Source organism: Dermatophagoides pteronyssinus, unplaced genomic scaffold (assembly GCF_027571235.1).
Source record: "Dermatophagoides pteronyssinus isolate colony J.1.1.1.1 unplaced genomic scaffold, Derpt_VIB-CSIC_2022.12 sq0003, whole genome shotgun sequence".
Lineage (NCBI taxonomy): Eukaryota > Metazoa > Arthropoda > Arachnida > Sarcoptiformes > Pyroglyphidae > Dermatophagoides > Dermatophagoides pteronyssinus.
Window position 1 is genome coordinate 3,578,545 of NW_027461527.1, and position 14,229 is coordinate 3,592,773.

The window sequence follows — 14,229 nt, forward strand, 5'->3', positions numbered from 1 at the left end:
TTCGTTATTGAAACGATCTTTTCAAAATACATCTTTGATTGTTTCAATACATTATTCGCTAACCCTGTTACTGTTTATGAGATATTGTTATATCTAAGTCGAAAAAAATAACTAAGTAAAACTAAAGTGCGTCCAATTTCCGTAAACAAGTTCCGTAAAGAATTCATGCGAAAAAAAATGCGAACATCTAAGATCTTTGTAGAGAGAATGACGACAAACGAGAACTCGGTAATGCTAAACCCAAGTCTAGTGGCCATATTTTAATTGTACAATTTTATTATGATATTTTTTCTAATTTTAAAATAAAAAATTGATATGCTTTACTCTGATTAATTGAATGAATGTTTCATTAATTGTTTTTAACCATGAAATGTTGAACTTTAGTTCATTTTGTCACACACACCATATATAAATACTGCAGTCGATTGTTGTAAACAAACACAATGTTGTCTTCGTCTAAACATAATCATCGTCATTTTTTTAATAGTAGATTGCATTCCTTTTCTTTTTTTTTCGTGCAATTGATCAAATTATTACTTCTGAAATCGTAACGTTGATTTAATGCAATTCATAAAAAGGAAATTCGGTAAGCAGCAAAAGTCATTGAAAATTAACTAGGAATGGCTACTCATTATATAGCCTATTGGTTGATTAATTGACCTCAATTCAATTATCGAATTAATTAATTAGTAATTTCAAACTGTTCAGCAACAGTTCTCTCCCAGCCCCAGAGCGAGCGATCCAAAATAATTTATCCGTTGACCACAAAAACGTCCGTCCATAAAACGCAGTCACGTAGAACCACAAACCCATCCGAACCAATCACTATATCCGTCACCAGTTTAATCGGCCAATTTCTGTGGTTCAAAGCATTTCTAGGTCCAACAATCAGTCAGCGATTTTTATTTCCACTGGTTAGTTTCCCAAATTCATTTTAACCATTAAAAATATTGAGACATCCATAAGAAAACAATTTAAATTCTTTCAAATCGATTCTTCACGAACAGACGATGACATAAGATTCTTGGTGCGACCAAAATACAGTCCTTTGATCTTTAACATATTCCTCATAGTTGAAATTTCGGTTTTAAGCCAACAAAGACCAAACTTTTTCGGCAGCAGCCGTAGGCATTCTTTGATCAGATGGTCTAATCGCAACCATCATTGTACACTCAAACAGTTTTATGAATCTTTTCTACATTTCATGTAATAAACAAAACTGTTGATTAATGACATTACCACGAATTGTCCGACATATGATACACCCACAGACTAACACCAATAACTCCGTAGACTGTTATCCTCAAACAATATTATATGGATATTTGGAAAACGGTTAAAGCTGAACTCCTTGTCGATATCAACCGTACCAAAGAGATGCGTCGCGTATATTCATATCCAACCAAGGTAAATCTGACATCTAATCTCACGTTACCAAAATCTGCAAAGACACCAACATCAAGTCTTCGTCAACCATCAAAAACTTGATAGCAATTATACTATCGATGACACGATACAGCTCAATACATGCTTAATCGATTTTTTCGGATGATTCTACTTTCGAAGAGCGAACACCAATAATTGGACAGCAAGGCCAGAATCCTGGGTATTCAAATCAGCTGATTATCACTATCTCTCGTCTCAAACAAAATAAACCATTAACTTCAATTAAATTATCAGGATACCTAGCTTCACTCTGTTGATAAAAACGGTTCACTGTCTGCAAAGCGTCCAATTGTCGAAACTCTTTGTGACATTTAGTCACCAGTGTCTCATGATCTCTCTAGCTTCACTTTAGACGATGCCAACCAAGTAGACGAATGAGTTGAGCCATTATACGCAGCTATCATATTTGGTAGACATCTATCCCATTCTTTGATTAGCAATTCGATACATTGCATTGTCAAAACCACACAATTTGATTGGCGTTGAGGTTCGACGATTCCGAGTCGCGACCAGATTCCCAGAAATTATAGAGACGTCAGCTCCTGAATCTATAAGAACTTCACAATCACTTGCTCCAATTCGGCATTGAAATTTCCCAACTGAAGAACCATTCTTTGCAATTCGAACTTCAGCCATAGTAACTACATTTATTGACTCATTAAAATCGTGCAAAGGCGTTGGATGATTTCCATTACACGTTATACATTCAACTGATTCCTCTTTTTTTTTTTCGGCAATCTTTAGCTTTATGACCGAATCAACCAATATTGAAAACATTTTCGAAAGCCATCGGGAAATACCTTCTGCATCCGACATCGACGTACCTACCTGAAATCGTGAAACACAATCCTGTACCAAACCATATAACGATTTCCATCTAACGATTTTTCAATGGACCACAGATATCCATCCGATTCTATGCCAGTCATTCATTTCCGATTCACTACAAATCATAGGCAACCGTGTACGATCAATATCATCTTTAAAAGCTGCACACTTTCCAAAAACTGTTTCAAATCAGCCTTCCAACCTGGCCCAAACATTATCATTTCCCTTAATATGATCAATTCCTTCGATTTCATACTCCATCAATATTATAACCATTCGACCTAATCTACCCGTACAATCACTTTTCGACAGTAACCATTTGAGTGACTTATTATCGGTTTCGATCCTGAACGGACGACCTCGAATATTTCTTCTGTGCTGTAGAGAACATTTTCGAAAAGAAATTGACGGCTGTTTTTATCAACAATGAACTGCTACAAAGTTGCTCCATAACTGAAATCTGATACATCGCACGTAACAATAAATTGAGTGAAGGATCTGGAATTTTAACTTCCGAATTTTTCTCGATGTTCTTTCGGAATGCATCCTCTTCTCTCGGACTCCATTCTAACTTTACTATTGCACAGTCGAAACAAAGGTTTCGCGATATATCAAACACGGTAAAAAACCAGCCATACATACAAATGTTGTTACTTCTCGTTGATCGGTTGGTTTCAGGAAATTCAATGTTTTCGTTTTATTTTCGGTAATGATCGATCGATGAACATTAAGATGTCATCCAAATAACATTCAACATAATCTAAATGTCCCCAAAGACTTTCCATCAATCGTTGAAAAGCTTGCGGAGCAGATACCAAGCCAAAAGGCATCAGCTTTTGTTAGCATCAATATTTACTTTCAGAATTAGTATCATTTGTTTGAATTCATGCAGCGACTAATAAGACATCCCCTGGAAAACACATCAGATTTCTTTTTCTCCCAACAAGACAAAACTCAATACGTATTACACCGGCGATCAATAAAACTGACAATATTCGTAGAGACTATAAGAAACATTGATACTTACAAAATACAGCGTAACCATAATCATCACCACAAGCTTTTACAAACATGAAAATGGTTCTCTCCTTACGATTAAACACGAAAAGTTTAATTCTTTTTTTTTATATCGTCTCATTTCATATCTTGCATTAAAGTGAACTCCACACGAAACCAACTTAGCTGGATTGGCAAAGCAATTAACAATTTTCGTTTTGTATCAATAGCACTGGAACAAAAGAAGACTGCGCTTCTTCCATGACATTAAATATTACCGATTCTGAATTCGTGACTACCAACAAGTCATCTATATTTGATGAATTTTCACAAAGTTGAACCCTTTGGTACTTATAATGCCAAGACAATTCCGTTACATGATATCCTGAAAAAAAAACAAAAACTCTTTACCATTCGAACTTAAACCGTACCAATTACATTATTCATTGATCCATTATAATTGACATCATCAACATATGATATCATCTTGTTTATCATCAAGTTATTAACCATTTATCGACATTCTACAAACGATAGCAAAATGACCAGGTTTATCACATAGAAAACAAGCCATCATACTCGGACAAATTCATTTTGAATTCTACGTTTTGCTGTGCACATATGACAGCGTCCAATTGAGCTTTTCTTAAGTCCGACATTTACTCTCATTTGATAATCATCATCTCGACTCGTCACCATTCATGGCTCCATTAAACGGCTTAATCGACAGTACAATACTAAAATCGGAACATCAGTATTATCATCATCAGGTTTCTTGCATTCATTTATACATTCATTCATTCGTTGGCCGAAGTTTTGTCAATTCTTCGTCAACGTCATCATTATCAGATTCATTTTTCAAATCTTCAACATTTTGAACCATTGTTCCATTTTATACAATACGGAACGAATCCCAATAGATTCTTCCAACTCATCATTTGCTCAATATTCTGCAAAACTTCACCTCAGTTCAACACATTGAAACAACTCAGTAAAACAATTTAGCAAACAACTCAACAAACATTTTAACACACAACTCAACAAAACAATTTAACAAACAACTCAACAAACATTTTATCACACAACTCAACAAAACAATTTAACAAAGAACTCAACAAACAATTTAACACACCTCTTCCACATGCTGGTTACTACTTACACATGTTGCTTTTCTCATTATATTCTGTTTATTCTTATAAACAACAAACCTGATTCACGTCATCTGAAGTCAATGAGATCTTTTCATTTATTATTATCTTCTCATTAGATTCCGGTAAAAAAGATGTTTCCAATCGTTTATTGCGAACTAATCACTAACTTCATTGCTTCAATAAATAGCAATTTAATTATTCATGGGAAACACCCAATTCTTTCGCTTGAATCAACAATCGATCCAATCTCAATGCTATCTCATTCGCAGATTTGTGATGTCTTCTGAACCAAGTTTATCCAATAAATGATCAATTACCCGGTCAAAACTTTCATCTCTCAACGTGGTCAGTAAATACCATTTAAAATAGCCAGGCAATACATTTTCCAACAAAAATGTTCTTTCTTTTCCTTTTTATGAAACTGAAATCGTAACGTTGATTTAATGCAATTCATAAAAAGGAAATTCGGTAAGCAGCAAAAGTCATTGAAAATTAACTAGGAATGGCTACTCATTATATAGCCTATTGGTTGATTAATTGACCTCAATTCAATTATCGAATTAATTAATTAGTAATTTCAAACTGTTCAGCAACTGGCTTCCATCGTCAAGAATTTCAAAGCATGGAAAATCTCTTTATATGGACTTCTGGCGCAAAACAATCTCCATCGTCTATTCCGGAGCGAGTTTGATCCGTCAACACTGACTGAACAGGAAACGGCAAAAGCCGTAGGATTGATTATATCGACACTCGATTCTGAAGTCTTTATGAAATTGTCAGATAACCTATTGGACAAACCAAAAGAAATTCTAAATTTCTTAACCGACGCATATGGAAAATCTGACGCCACTTATTTATCCTTGATCATAACATTGTACAACCTAAAACTGGAAAGTATTGAAAACACTGAAGCTTTTCTTGAAGAAAGTAAAAATTTGTACAATGATATTAACAATATGGCGTCGAATGATGATGATAAACTAAGTGAAAAGGTGTTCGTTTCACTTATCCTGGCAAAAGTTAAAGATAAATTTCGATTCATCAGCGATTTAGAATTCAATCCTAATGCAATCATCAATATGACGACAATCTTTGCAAAGATGATCTCTGAATCAAGATCTTTTATCGTAATAAACCATCGATCCTCTGATTCAAATTATTCATTAAATGGTATCTCACATCATAATAAACAAAGAAATTTATTCTGCAAATACTGCAAAAGAAACAATCATGTCATTAAAGATTGTTTTCTTCGTCAAAAAGCTAATCAAAAATAAATCATTATCATCATCGTCGTCATCATCATCAAATAATGATCGATTTAAAAGAGTTTCGAGCGCCACCCTATCAATGAATTCTTTATCACATAATTAGCCAAAAGACCAATCGACGTCAAATTAAAATATATCAATGATTGTATTAATATAATGGTTTAATCAAAATTACATTTATCGGAACCAAAGGACCAATTAGCCGATCCTTATATAAAAAGGAAATAAATAGTTTTTTGTTGTTGTTATTCTTACACCAGTTCGAACATCATAATCAGCATTAAGAAAAAATAATAAACCTTTTTTCTTAATTGAACGTTTTTTTAATTTTGGTTTTGTCCATTTAGGCCGTTGACATAAACGATAATATGGTATATGTTCGCCGAATGGCATTGTCGGTGATGATTGTACACTGTGTATTGGTTTTAATTTAAATTCTAAATGATTTATAAATTGTCCACTTGACATCATACGTACAGCCATATTACGACAATATCTAACTAAATATTGTACTGAAAATTTTTGATTGAAAATGAAAATTGGAATTGGAATTTGTTTTTTTGTTTTTACTAAAATAATACTTACCTGGATATTCATCTGAATCAAAACAAAATTCAAAGCCTTTTTTCATTAATAAACTGGAAAAATCAATACGATTATCACCATAAAATTTTATATAATCTTTACTTTTCATTGATGAACACTTTTGTAAACAAAAAAGAGAAAAAAAATTAAATTATACATGAAAGTGTGTTATTCACTTACCATAGCTTTATCCGCTATACAAGTATCAAATTGATCTTTTACTTGTAAATTAGTAATCTGAAATACCATACCAGTAAGTGATTGTTTATCCCATGGAAAATCAACAATAAGTATTGTACAAACTCTGGATGATTTTACTGTTTCCATTACATATGTTTGTCCAATTACTGTATGGTCACGTGCACGTATAATACGATTACAGGCTATCTATATAATAAACACGAGAAGCGAAGCTTCTCGAGAGTGTCGTGCACAGAGAAATGTGTTAGCAAATGCAATTAGCAGAGAAATGTGTTAGGAAATTTGACAAATGTGTTAGAAAGGGTCTGCAGAAAAAGTCAATGTGCGCAACATCGTGCGCAACATGAATGGCCTCGGGATAGAAACAATTGTTAACGCTTAGGCCCCGGTCTCATTGTAATGGGACTGCGGCCTTAGAGAAAAATTATGGTTTGCAAAAAAATCTCAATAGGAAAAAATAGCAAAAAAATGGAAATATTCAAATATAATTTAAATTTGGTTTAAGCAGGTTAGGTTAGGTTTGTGCAATTAGGTTTTCCGGGAGGAACTAACTAAAGCGCCAATATTTGTGGCTATTTTTGGCGATTTTCTCCACTATTTTTCTTGGACCGATTTTCGGTGAGACCCGAAACAAATGGATAGAAAACAAATAAATAATTGGATCGAATCCCAAAAGAACAAAACTTCAGCCAAAGATTTGGGCGATGGGCGGCGTAGCCGCTCATCTGCCAGAATCTACGGGCTGAAACAAGTATACGTGCTGCTGGCCAAAGGCCAGCAACACACACTTGTTTTTTATAGAAAAAATTATCATTTTTTACTTTAAAAAATAAAATTTTCTCACAAAACTTACGTTCAGGAGTTTCGATAAATTTGGCACGTAAACGAAATCCCCTACCGCTTTGTTTGATACGATAAAAAATTTGTACAATATTCTGTTGTGATCGGATTGGTTTATCTTTTTGATTACAAAATGATTCATAACGATTTTCACGTCGTTTTTTCTTATGATCAGCTTCATTTGGCCATATTTCATTATTGTTATGTATCCAGCCATCAAAAAATTTTAAATATGATTCATGTTCATCACAATCCATATCATAATCATCGACAGTAATTTCGATAATTTCTGTTGAATTTGCAACAATTATTATTGAACAATCTTTATTAACGGTTGAACCCATTGCATTCATTCCATATAAACCTTCATAAATAACTAATTGTTCCACACAATCTATTTTTTTAACCAAAGGATGAAAAATTAAAATTATTAGTTACAAGTTTTTACCGATTATTAATTTTTTGCTTACGATCTGGATCGAATGCCATTTGATTATAAACCCAATGTTTTGGTTTATTAAAACAGGTAATTTCTTTAATATTATCTGTTGGTAATGATTCTTTTCCCATTTCTTTAGTAATTTTTTTAATAGAAAATTGAATAAAATTATTCGACCGATAAGATAATAATGATATTAAACGCATAGCAATATTTTGACAACGTAAAATCAAACTAAATGGAAATGTTTTGATTGGTGCTTGGTTACAGATATGAAATTTATCTGGATGCATTATCGAAGATATACCAAACATAACACCACCACCAATTTCAGCCCAATCATTTGTTAAACATTTTGTACAGGCTTGTTTCGAATGTTTTATCAGATCTTGTTCATCAATTTGATCATATTTGCCGCCAATATTATAACTTAATACATTTACTAATATACCATACAGTTTTTCTGTTTGATTCCATATTTGTTTAACAAAATATGTTGCACATATTTTTGATTGACGATAATTTCGCGTTAAATAAGTTGATTCATCCAGAACATTATCAATAGCATAGATTACATTACATGGTTCTTTAACGAATAAAAATCTTATTGTAAATGAAAATAGTGGTCCTATTATTGAAAGATGATAATAAATTTGTCCAATATTTTGTGATGTACGATATATTTTTTTTCCTCTATTTTTTAGAAAATTGAATGTTTCTTCATCACAAATTTTTAGCATTCGATTTCCCGATGCGTCTTTATGATCGAATGGATGTGGTAAAAATTCTTGATCATAATACCAACCATCAACTAAATTAATAAAATCCGAATCACGACATTCTTTTGTTGATTTATCACCTAAATTTAGATAATCCACTTCAATTTCAATTGTAAAACTTGCTGGTGCTTGAATAAAGATTGAACAATCTTTTCGACTATTTTCTGTTGAAATATCAACAACAAAATATCCCGGTTCTTGAATTGATTGTTGACAAACTTGATTTGAAAAATATTTAATATCAACAAAATACATAAAATATTTATTTTACCTGTAGAATCTAATCGTATTGGAATTGAAATCCAAAAATCTGATGGTATTTTTGGACAAACCAATTTTACTGGTCTTTTCATTAATGAATTATAAAATTGTTCGGATATTGGTCGATAAGTAAATTCAATATACTGGTCAGGTGCATTTGAATCATCAATATGTAAACGTATGCCAATATTTGGACAAAATATTGGTATTGGTTTATCATCTAGGAATAGGAAAAGAAAAGAATTATATTTTATATAATTTTTAATTTCATTTGATTGAAATTATAAACAAACACTTACAAAAAACATGGCTACAAATTTCTAATGAAACAGTCATATCCCATGTATGAAAACCGGGTGGTTCACCCCAGCCACCAATTTCAACATAATTTACAATTTTATTTTTCTTAAATCTTCGACACTAATTTATTACAAAAAAAAAAAAAAAAAACAAGAAAACCAAATAGAAAAATCAAAAATTACATGAATGAATGAATTAAATAAAGTGGCGCTACTATACCGAATATGGTAATTGTACAATTGGTTTATTTTTATAACCAATTTTCATTGATGTTACTTTTATTGATTGACCAACAAAACGACCTCTTGTCAATGCTGTTTGCAATATATAAATAGTATTTTTATTTCCTAAATTTCTGGTCCAATTAAAACGTATTTTTCCTTCACTTGTTTCCGAACCAGATATAAATATTGAATGTGGTTTTTGATTATCATTAAATTTTAATCTGAATGTAAAACCACCACCAAATTTAAAACGATACATTATCATACCGGCATTATTAATGAATGTTGTTGAAACACCATTATTACAAAATTCTTTTGCACGATCATTTCCAGGATTATCAGCCGCTGGATATGTTTGATCATAATATGACCAACCATCAAACGTAACAATATAACTACCACGTGCGCATGGATGAATATCATCATTTTCAATCAATTCGACTGTCATTGTTTTATCAATCGGTGCAATTAAATATATTATACATTTTGTATCGAACATTTCATTTGATACATAAACCGAATAGGTACCTGATGTACTTAATTCAATCAATCCATCTTCTGGTCCAATAATAGTTAATAATTTTTTATCATCATTTGTTAATGCATATTCAACATAAGTATCAAAGATGATGATTATCATTATCATCAATGTCCATCGATTCTGTATCATGTTTTAAATTGTGATTGAAAAATTATTTATGAATGAAAAAAAACTGACAAAAAAAAAAACACACCAAAATTCAATTCAAAAAAAACAAACAAAAAACTTAGTTTTTATAAAGTTTTTATATGAAATTCAAAAAAAAAATTTGATTCAATTTTCATCAATTAAATATCGTTTTTATTTTGGCGAAAATTTTTCCACTACTAATTTCAAATTAATTACAAAAAATTGAATTAAAATTTTTTTTTAATAAAATCAAAATTAAGAAGAAAATGAAAATTATTTTATCACCATTATCAAAAAAGAAACAAGGAATTGATTTTTTTAACCATGAAATCTAATAAAAATTTTATATAAATCTTCTCTTATTTCTTGTGTTGTTGTTATTCGTACTTTAGTTCGAACATCATTATCAGCATTAAGAAAAAATAATAAACCTTTTTTCGTAATTGATCGTTTTTTTAATTTTGGTTTTGTCCATTTAGGTCGTTGACATAAACGATAATATGGTATATGTTCGCCGAATGGCATTGTCGGTGATGATTGTACACTACGTATTGGTTTTAATTTAAATTCTAAATGATTTATAAATTGTCCACTTGATATCATACGTACAGCCATATTACGACAATATCTAACTAAATATTGCACTGTAAATTTTTGATTGAAAATGAAAATTGGAATTAGAATTTGATTTTTGTTTTTTCACTAAATATGTAATTACTTACTCGGATATTCGTCTGAATCAAAACAAAATTCAAAACCTTTTTTCATTAATAAACTGGAAAAATCAATTCGATTATCACCATAAAATTTTATATAATCTTTACTTTGTTTTGTTGAACACTTTTGTAAACAAAAAAGGAAACAAAAAAAAATGATGAGCATCGCCACTATTTCAACACCATTAACTTACCATAGTTTTATTAGCTAAACAAGTATTAATTTGATCTTTTACTTGTAAATCAATTATTTGAAATACCATACCAGTAAGTGATTGTTTATCCCATGGAAAATCAACAATAAGTATTGTACAAACTCTGGATGATCTTACTGTTTCCATTATATATGTTTGTCCGATTACTGTACGATCACGTGCACGTATAATTCGATTGCAGGCTATTTTTTATAGAAAAATTTTTCATTTTTTACTTTTTTTCAAAAAAATTTTTCTCACGAAACTTACGTTCAGGAGTTTCGATAAATTTGGCACGTAAACGAAATCCCCTACCGCTTTGTTTGATACGATAAAAAATTTGTACAATATTCTGTTGTGACCGGATTGGTTTTTCTTTTTGATTACAAAATGATTCATAACGATTTTCACGTCGTTTTTTCTGATGATCATCTTCATTTGGCCATATTTCATCATTGTTATGTATCCAACCATCAAAAAATTTTAAATATGATTCTTGTTCATCACAATCCATATCATAATCATCGACAGTAATTTCAATAATTTCTGTTGAATTTGCAACAATTATTATTGAACAATCTTTATTGACGGTTGAATCCATTGCATTCAATCCATATAAACCTTCATAAATAACTAATTGTTCAATACAATCTATTTAACCCAATCATTCAATCAAAGGAAAAAAATACGAATTTTGATTACAAAAATTAGATTGATAAAATCGTATTTTATACTTACGATCTGGATCGAATGCCATTTGATTATAAACCCAATGTTTTGGTTTATTAAAACAGGTAATTTCTTTAATATTATCTGTTGGTAATGATTCTTTTCCCATTTCTTTTGTAATTTTTTTAATAGAAAATTGAATAAAATTATTCGAACGATAAGATAATAATGATATTAAACGCATAGCAATATTTTGACAACGTAAAATCAAACTAAATGGAAATGTTTGGATTGGTGCCTGGTTACAAATTTGAAAATCATCTGGATGCATTATCGAAGATATACCAAACACAACACCACCACCTAATTCAACCCAATCATTTGTTAAACGATTTGCACAGGCTTTTGTTGTATGTTGCATCAGATCTTGTTCATTATTTCGATCAGCTTTTCCACCAATATCATAACTTAATACATTTACTAATATGCCATATAATTTTTCTGTTTGATTCCATGATTGTTGAACAAAATATGTTGCACATATTCTTGATTGACGATAATTACGTGTTAAATAAGTGGATTCATCCAGAATATTATCCATAGTATAGATTATATTACATGGTTCTTTATTGAATAAAAACCTTATTTTAAATGCAAATTCTGGTCCTATTATGGAAAGATGATAATAAATTTGTCCAACGTTTTGTGATGTACGATATATTCTTTTTCCTCTATTTTTAAGAAAATTAAATGTTTCTTCATCACATATTTTTAGCATTCGATTTCCCGGTGCTTCTTTATGATCGAATGCATTTGGTATAAATTCTTGATCATAATACCAACCATCAACTAAATTAATAAAATCCGAATCACGACATTCTTTTGTTGATTTATCACCTAAATTTAGATAATCCACCTCAAATTCAATGTTAAAACTTTCCGGTGCTTTAATAAAGATTGAACAATCTTTTCGACTATTATCTGTTGAAATATCAACAACAAAAAATCCCGGTTCTTGAATTGTTTGTTGACAAACTTCATTTTCAAATGAAAGTTACAAAATTAATATCAGAAAAATTCAAAATATTTATTTTACCTGTAGAATCTAATCGTATTGGAATTGAAACTCTAAAATCTGATGGTATTTTTGGACAAACTAATTTCACTGGTCTTTTCATTAATGAATTATAAAATTGTTCGGATATTGGTCGATAAGTAAATTCAATATACTGGTCAGGTGCATTTGAATCATCAATATGTAAACGTATGCCAATATTTGGACAAAATATTGGTATTGGTTTATCATCTAGGAATAGGAAAAAAGAATTATTTTTTGCAAACAAAAAACCGTAAAAAAACTTACAAAAAGCATGGCTACAAATTTCCGTTGAAACTGTCATATCCCATGTATGAAAACCAGGTGGATCACCCCAGCCACCAATTTCAACATAATTTAAAATTTTATTTTTTGAAAATCTTTGGCACTAATCAACAAGAAAACCAAGATTAAAACTCAATTAAAAGTAAACCAAATAGAAAAAACATACCGAATGTGGTAATTGTACAATTGGTTTATTTTCATAACCAATTTTCATTGATGTTATTTTTATTGCTTGACCAGCAAAACGACCTCTTGTAAATGCTGTTTGCAATATATAAATAGTATTATTATTTCCTAAATTTCTGGTCCAATCAAAACGTATTTTCCCTTCACTTGTTTCCGAACCAGATATAAATAATGAATGTGGTTTTTGATTATCATTAAATTTTAGTTTAAATGTAAAACCACCACCAAATTTAAAACGATACATTATCATACCGGCATTATAAATGAATGTTATTGAAACACCTTTACGACAAAATTCTTTTGCACGATCATTTATACGATAATATGGATTATCTGCCGCTGGATATATTTGATCATAATATGACCAACCATCAAATGTAACAATATAACTACCACGTGCACATGGATGAATATCATCATTTTCAATCAATTCGACTGTCATTGTTTTATCAATCGGTGCAATTAAATATATTACACATTTTGTATTGAACATTTCGGTTGATACATAAACCGAATAAGTACCTTGTGTACTTAATTCAATCAATCCATCTTGTGGTTCAATAATATTTAATAATTTTTTTTCATTATTTGTTAATGCATATTCAACCAATGATTCAATGATGATCATTATAATTAACAATGTCCATCCGTTCATGATTTTTGGCTTGAAAAATTGTTTCAAGTGAAAAAGGCAAACCAACGGAAAACCAAAACCACTAAAATTCAATTCACAAAATCGAAAAACTTTGATTCGAAAGTTTTTATATGGAAATTTTGAAAAGAATTTTTCAAATTCTATTTTGAAAAAAAATTTGATTAGATTTTCATTGATCGATTGTTTCAAGAAATTCGTTCGAAATTTTCGTTTTTCCGCTTTTTTGAATTTCATCATCATTTCTTCTGTTTAGTTGGCTGGCTGTAAATTTCTTTTCCATCATCAACAACAACAGGATTGTGTCATTTTTGGTTATCGAACGTCACCGATCATACGATCCCTCTGTTTCTTGTTTTCACTTGTTTTTGTTTGCTCGTTTGACATCTTTTCTATTTCGACAGAAACATCAACCCGGAAAATAAATGGTTAAAATATTC

General features: G+C 30.6%; 2 protein-coding genes and 1 long non-coding RNA gene across 3 annotated transcripts; all 3 read right to left on the reverse strand.

Moving 5' to 3' along the window:
- Nucleotides 1-18: 18 nt before the first annotated feature.
- LOC142646394 (uncharacterized) lies at nucleotides 19-3,817 on the reverse strand. The gene is made up of 2 exons (XR_012847347.1): nucleotides 3,709-3,817; nucleotides 19-3,655 (listed from the first exon to the last, which is right to left on the reverse strand). It is a non-coding gene; the product is annotated as an uncharacterized LOC142646394 (long non-coding RNA).
- A 1,784-nt stretch (nucleotides 3,818-5,601) lies between these two features.
- Nucleotides 5,602-9,991, reverse strand: LOC113792943 (uncharacterized). The gene is made up of 8 exons (XM_075825207.1): nucleotides 9,317-9,991; nucleotides 9,097-9,217; nucleotides 8,808-9,017; nucleotides 7,789-8,754; nucleotides 7,332-7,712; nucleotides 6,458-6,660; nucleotides 6,278-6,395; nucleotides 5,602-6,204 (listed from the first exon to the last, which is right to left on the reverse strand). The coding sequence occupies exons 1-8, from the start codon at nucleotides 9,989-9,991 to the stop codon at nucleotides 5,891-5,893; spliced, it is 2,988 nt and encodes a 995-aa protein (XP_075681322.1). The 3' UTR covers nucleotides 5,602-5,890.
- Nucleotides 9,992-10,213: 222 nt separating this feature from the next.
- Nucleotides 10,214-13,852, reverse strand: LOC113792944 (uncharacterized). Its single transcript, XM_075825202.1, has 8 exons — nucleotides 13,118-13,852; nucleotides 12,934-13,054; nucleotides 12,667-12,876; nucleotides 11,640-12,605; nucleotides 11,172-11,552; nucleotides 10,902-11,104; nucleotides 10,714-10,831; nucleotides 10,214-10,635 (listed from the first exon to the last, which is right to left on the reverse strand). Exons 1-8 carry the CDS (start codon nucleotides 13,790-13,792, stop codon nucleotides 10,310-10,312), a joined length of 3,000 nt encoding a protein of 999 aa, XP_075681317.1. The 5' UTR covers nucleotides 13,793-13,852; the 3' UTR covers nucleotides 10,214-10,309.
- Nucleotides 13,853-14,229: the final 377 nt, after the last annotated feature.

What these genes read in the sequence shown, in the direction of transcription:
- LOC113792943 (XM_075825207.1), bottom strand. Translation starts at nt 9,991, where the DNA reads ATGATACAGAATCGATGGACATTGATGATAATGATAATCATCATCTTT. An exon ending in AATTTGTAGCCATGTTTTTT is followed by an intron (nt 9,018 to 9,096) that starts GTAAGTGTTTGT and finishes TCCTATTCCTAG; the next exon opens with ATGATAAACCAATACCAATA. An exon ending in GTATAGCGGATAAAGCTATG is followed by an intron (nt 6,396 to 6,457) that starts GTAAGTGAATAA and finishes TGTTTACAAAAG; the next exon opens with TGTTCATCAATGAAAAGTAA.
- LOC113792944 (XM_075825202.1), bottom strand. Translation starts at nt 13,792, where the DNA reads ATGAACGGATGGACATTGTTAATTATAATGATCATCATTGAATCATTG. An exon ending in AATTTGTAGCCATGCTTTTT is followed by an intron (nt 12,877 to 12,933) that starts GTAAGTTTTTTT and finishes TCCTATTCCTAG; the next exon opens with ATGATAAACCAATACCAATA. An exon ending in GTTTAGCTAATAAAACTATG is followed by an intron (nt 10,832 to 10,901) that starts GTAAGTTAATGG and finishes TGTTTACAAAAG; the next exon opens with TGTTCAACAAAACAAAGTAA.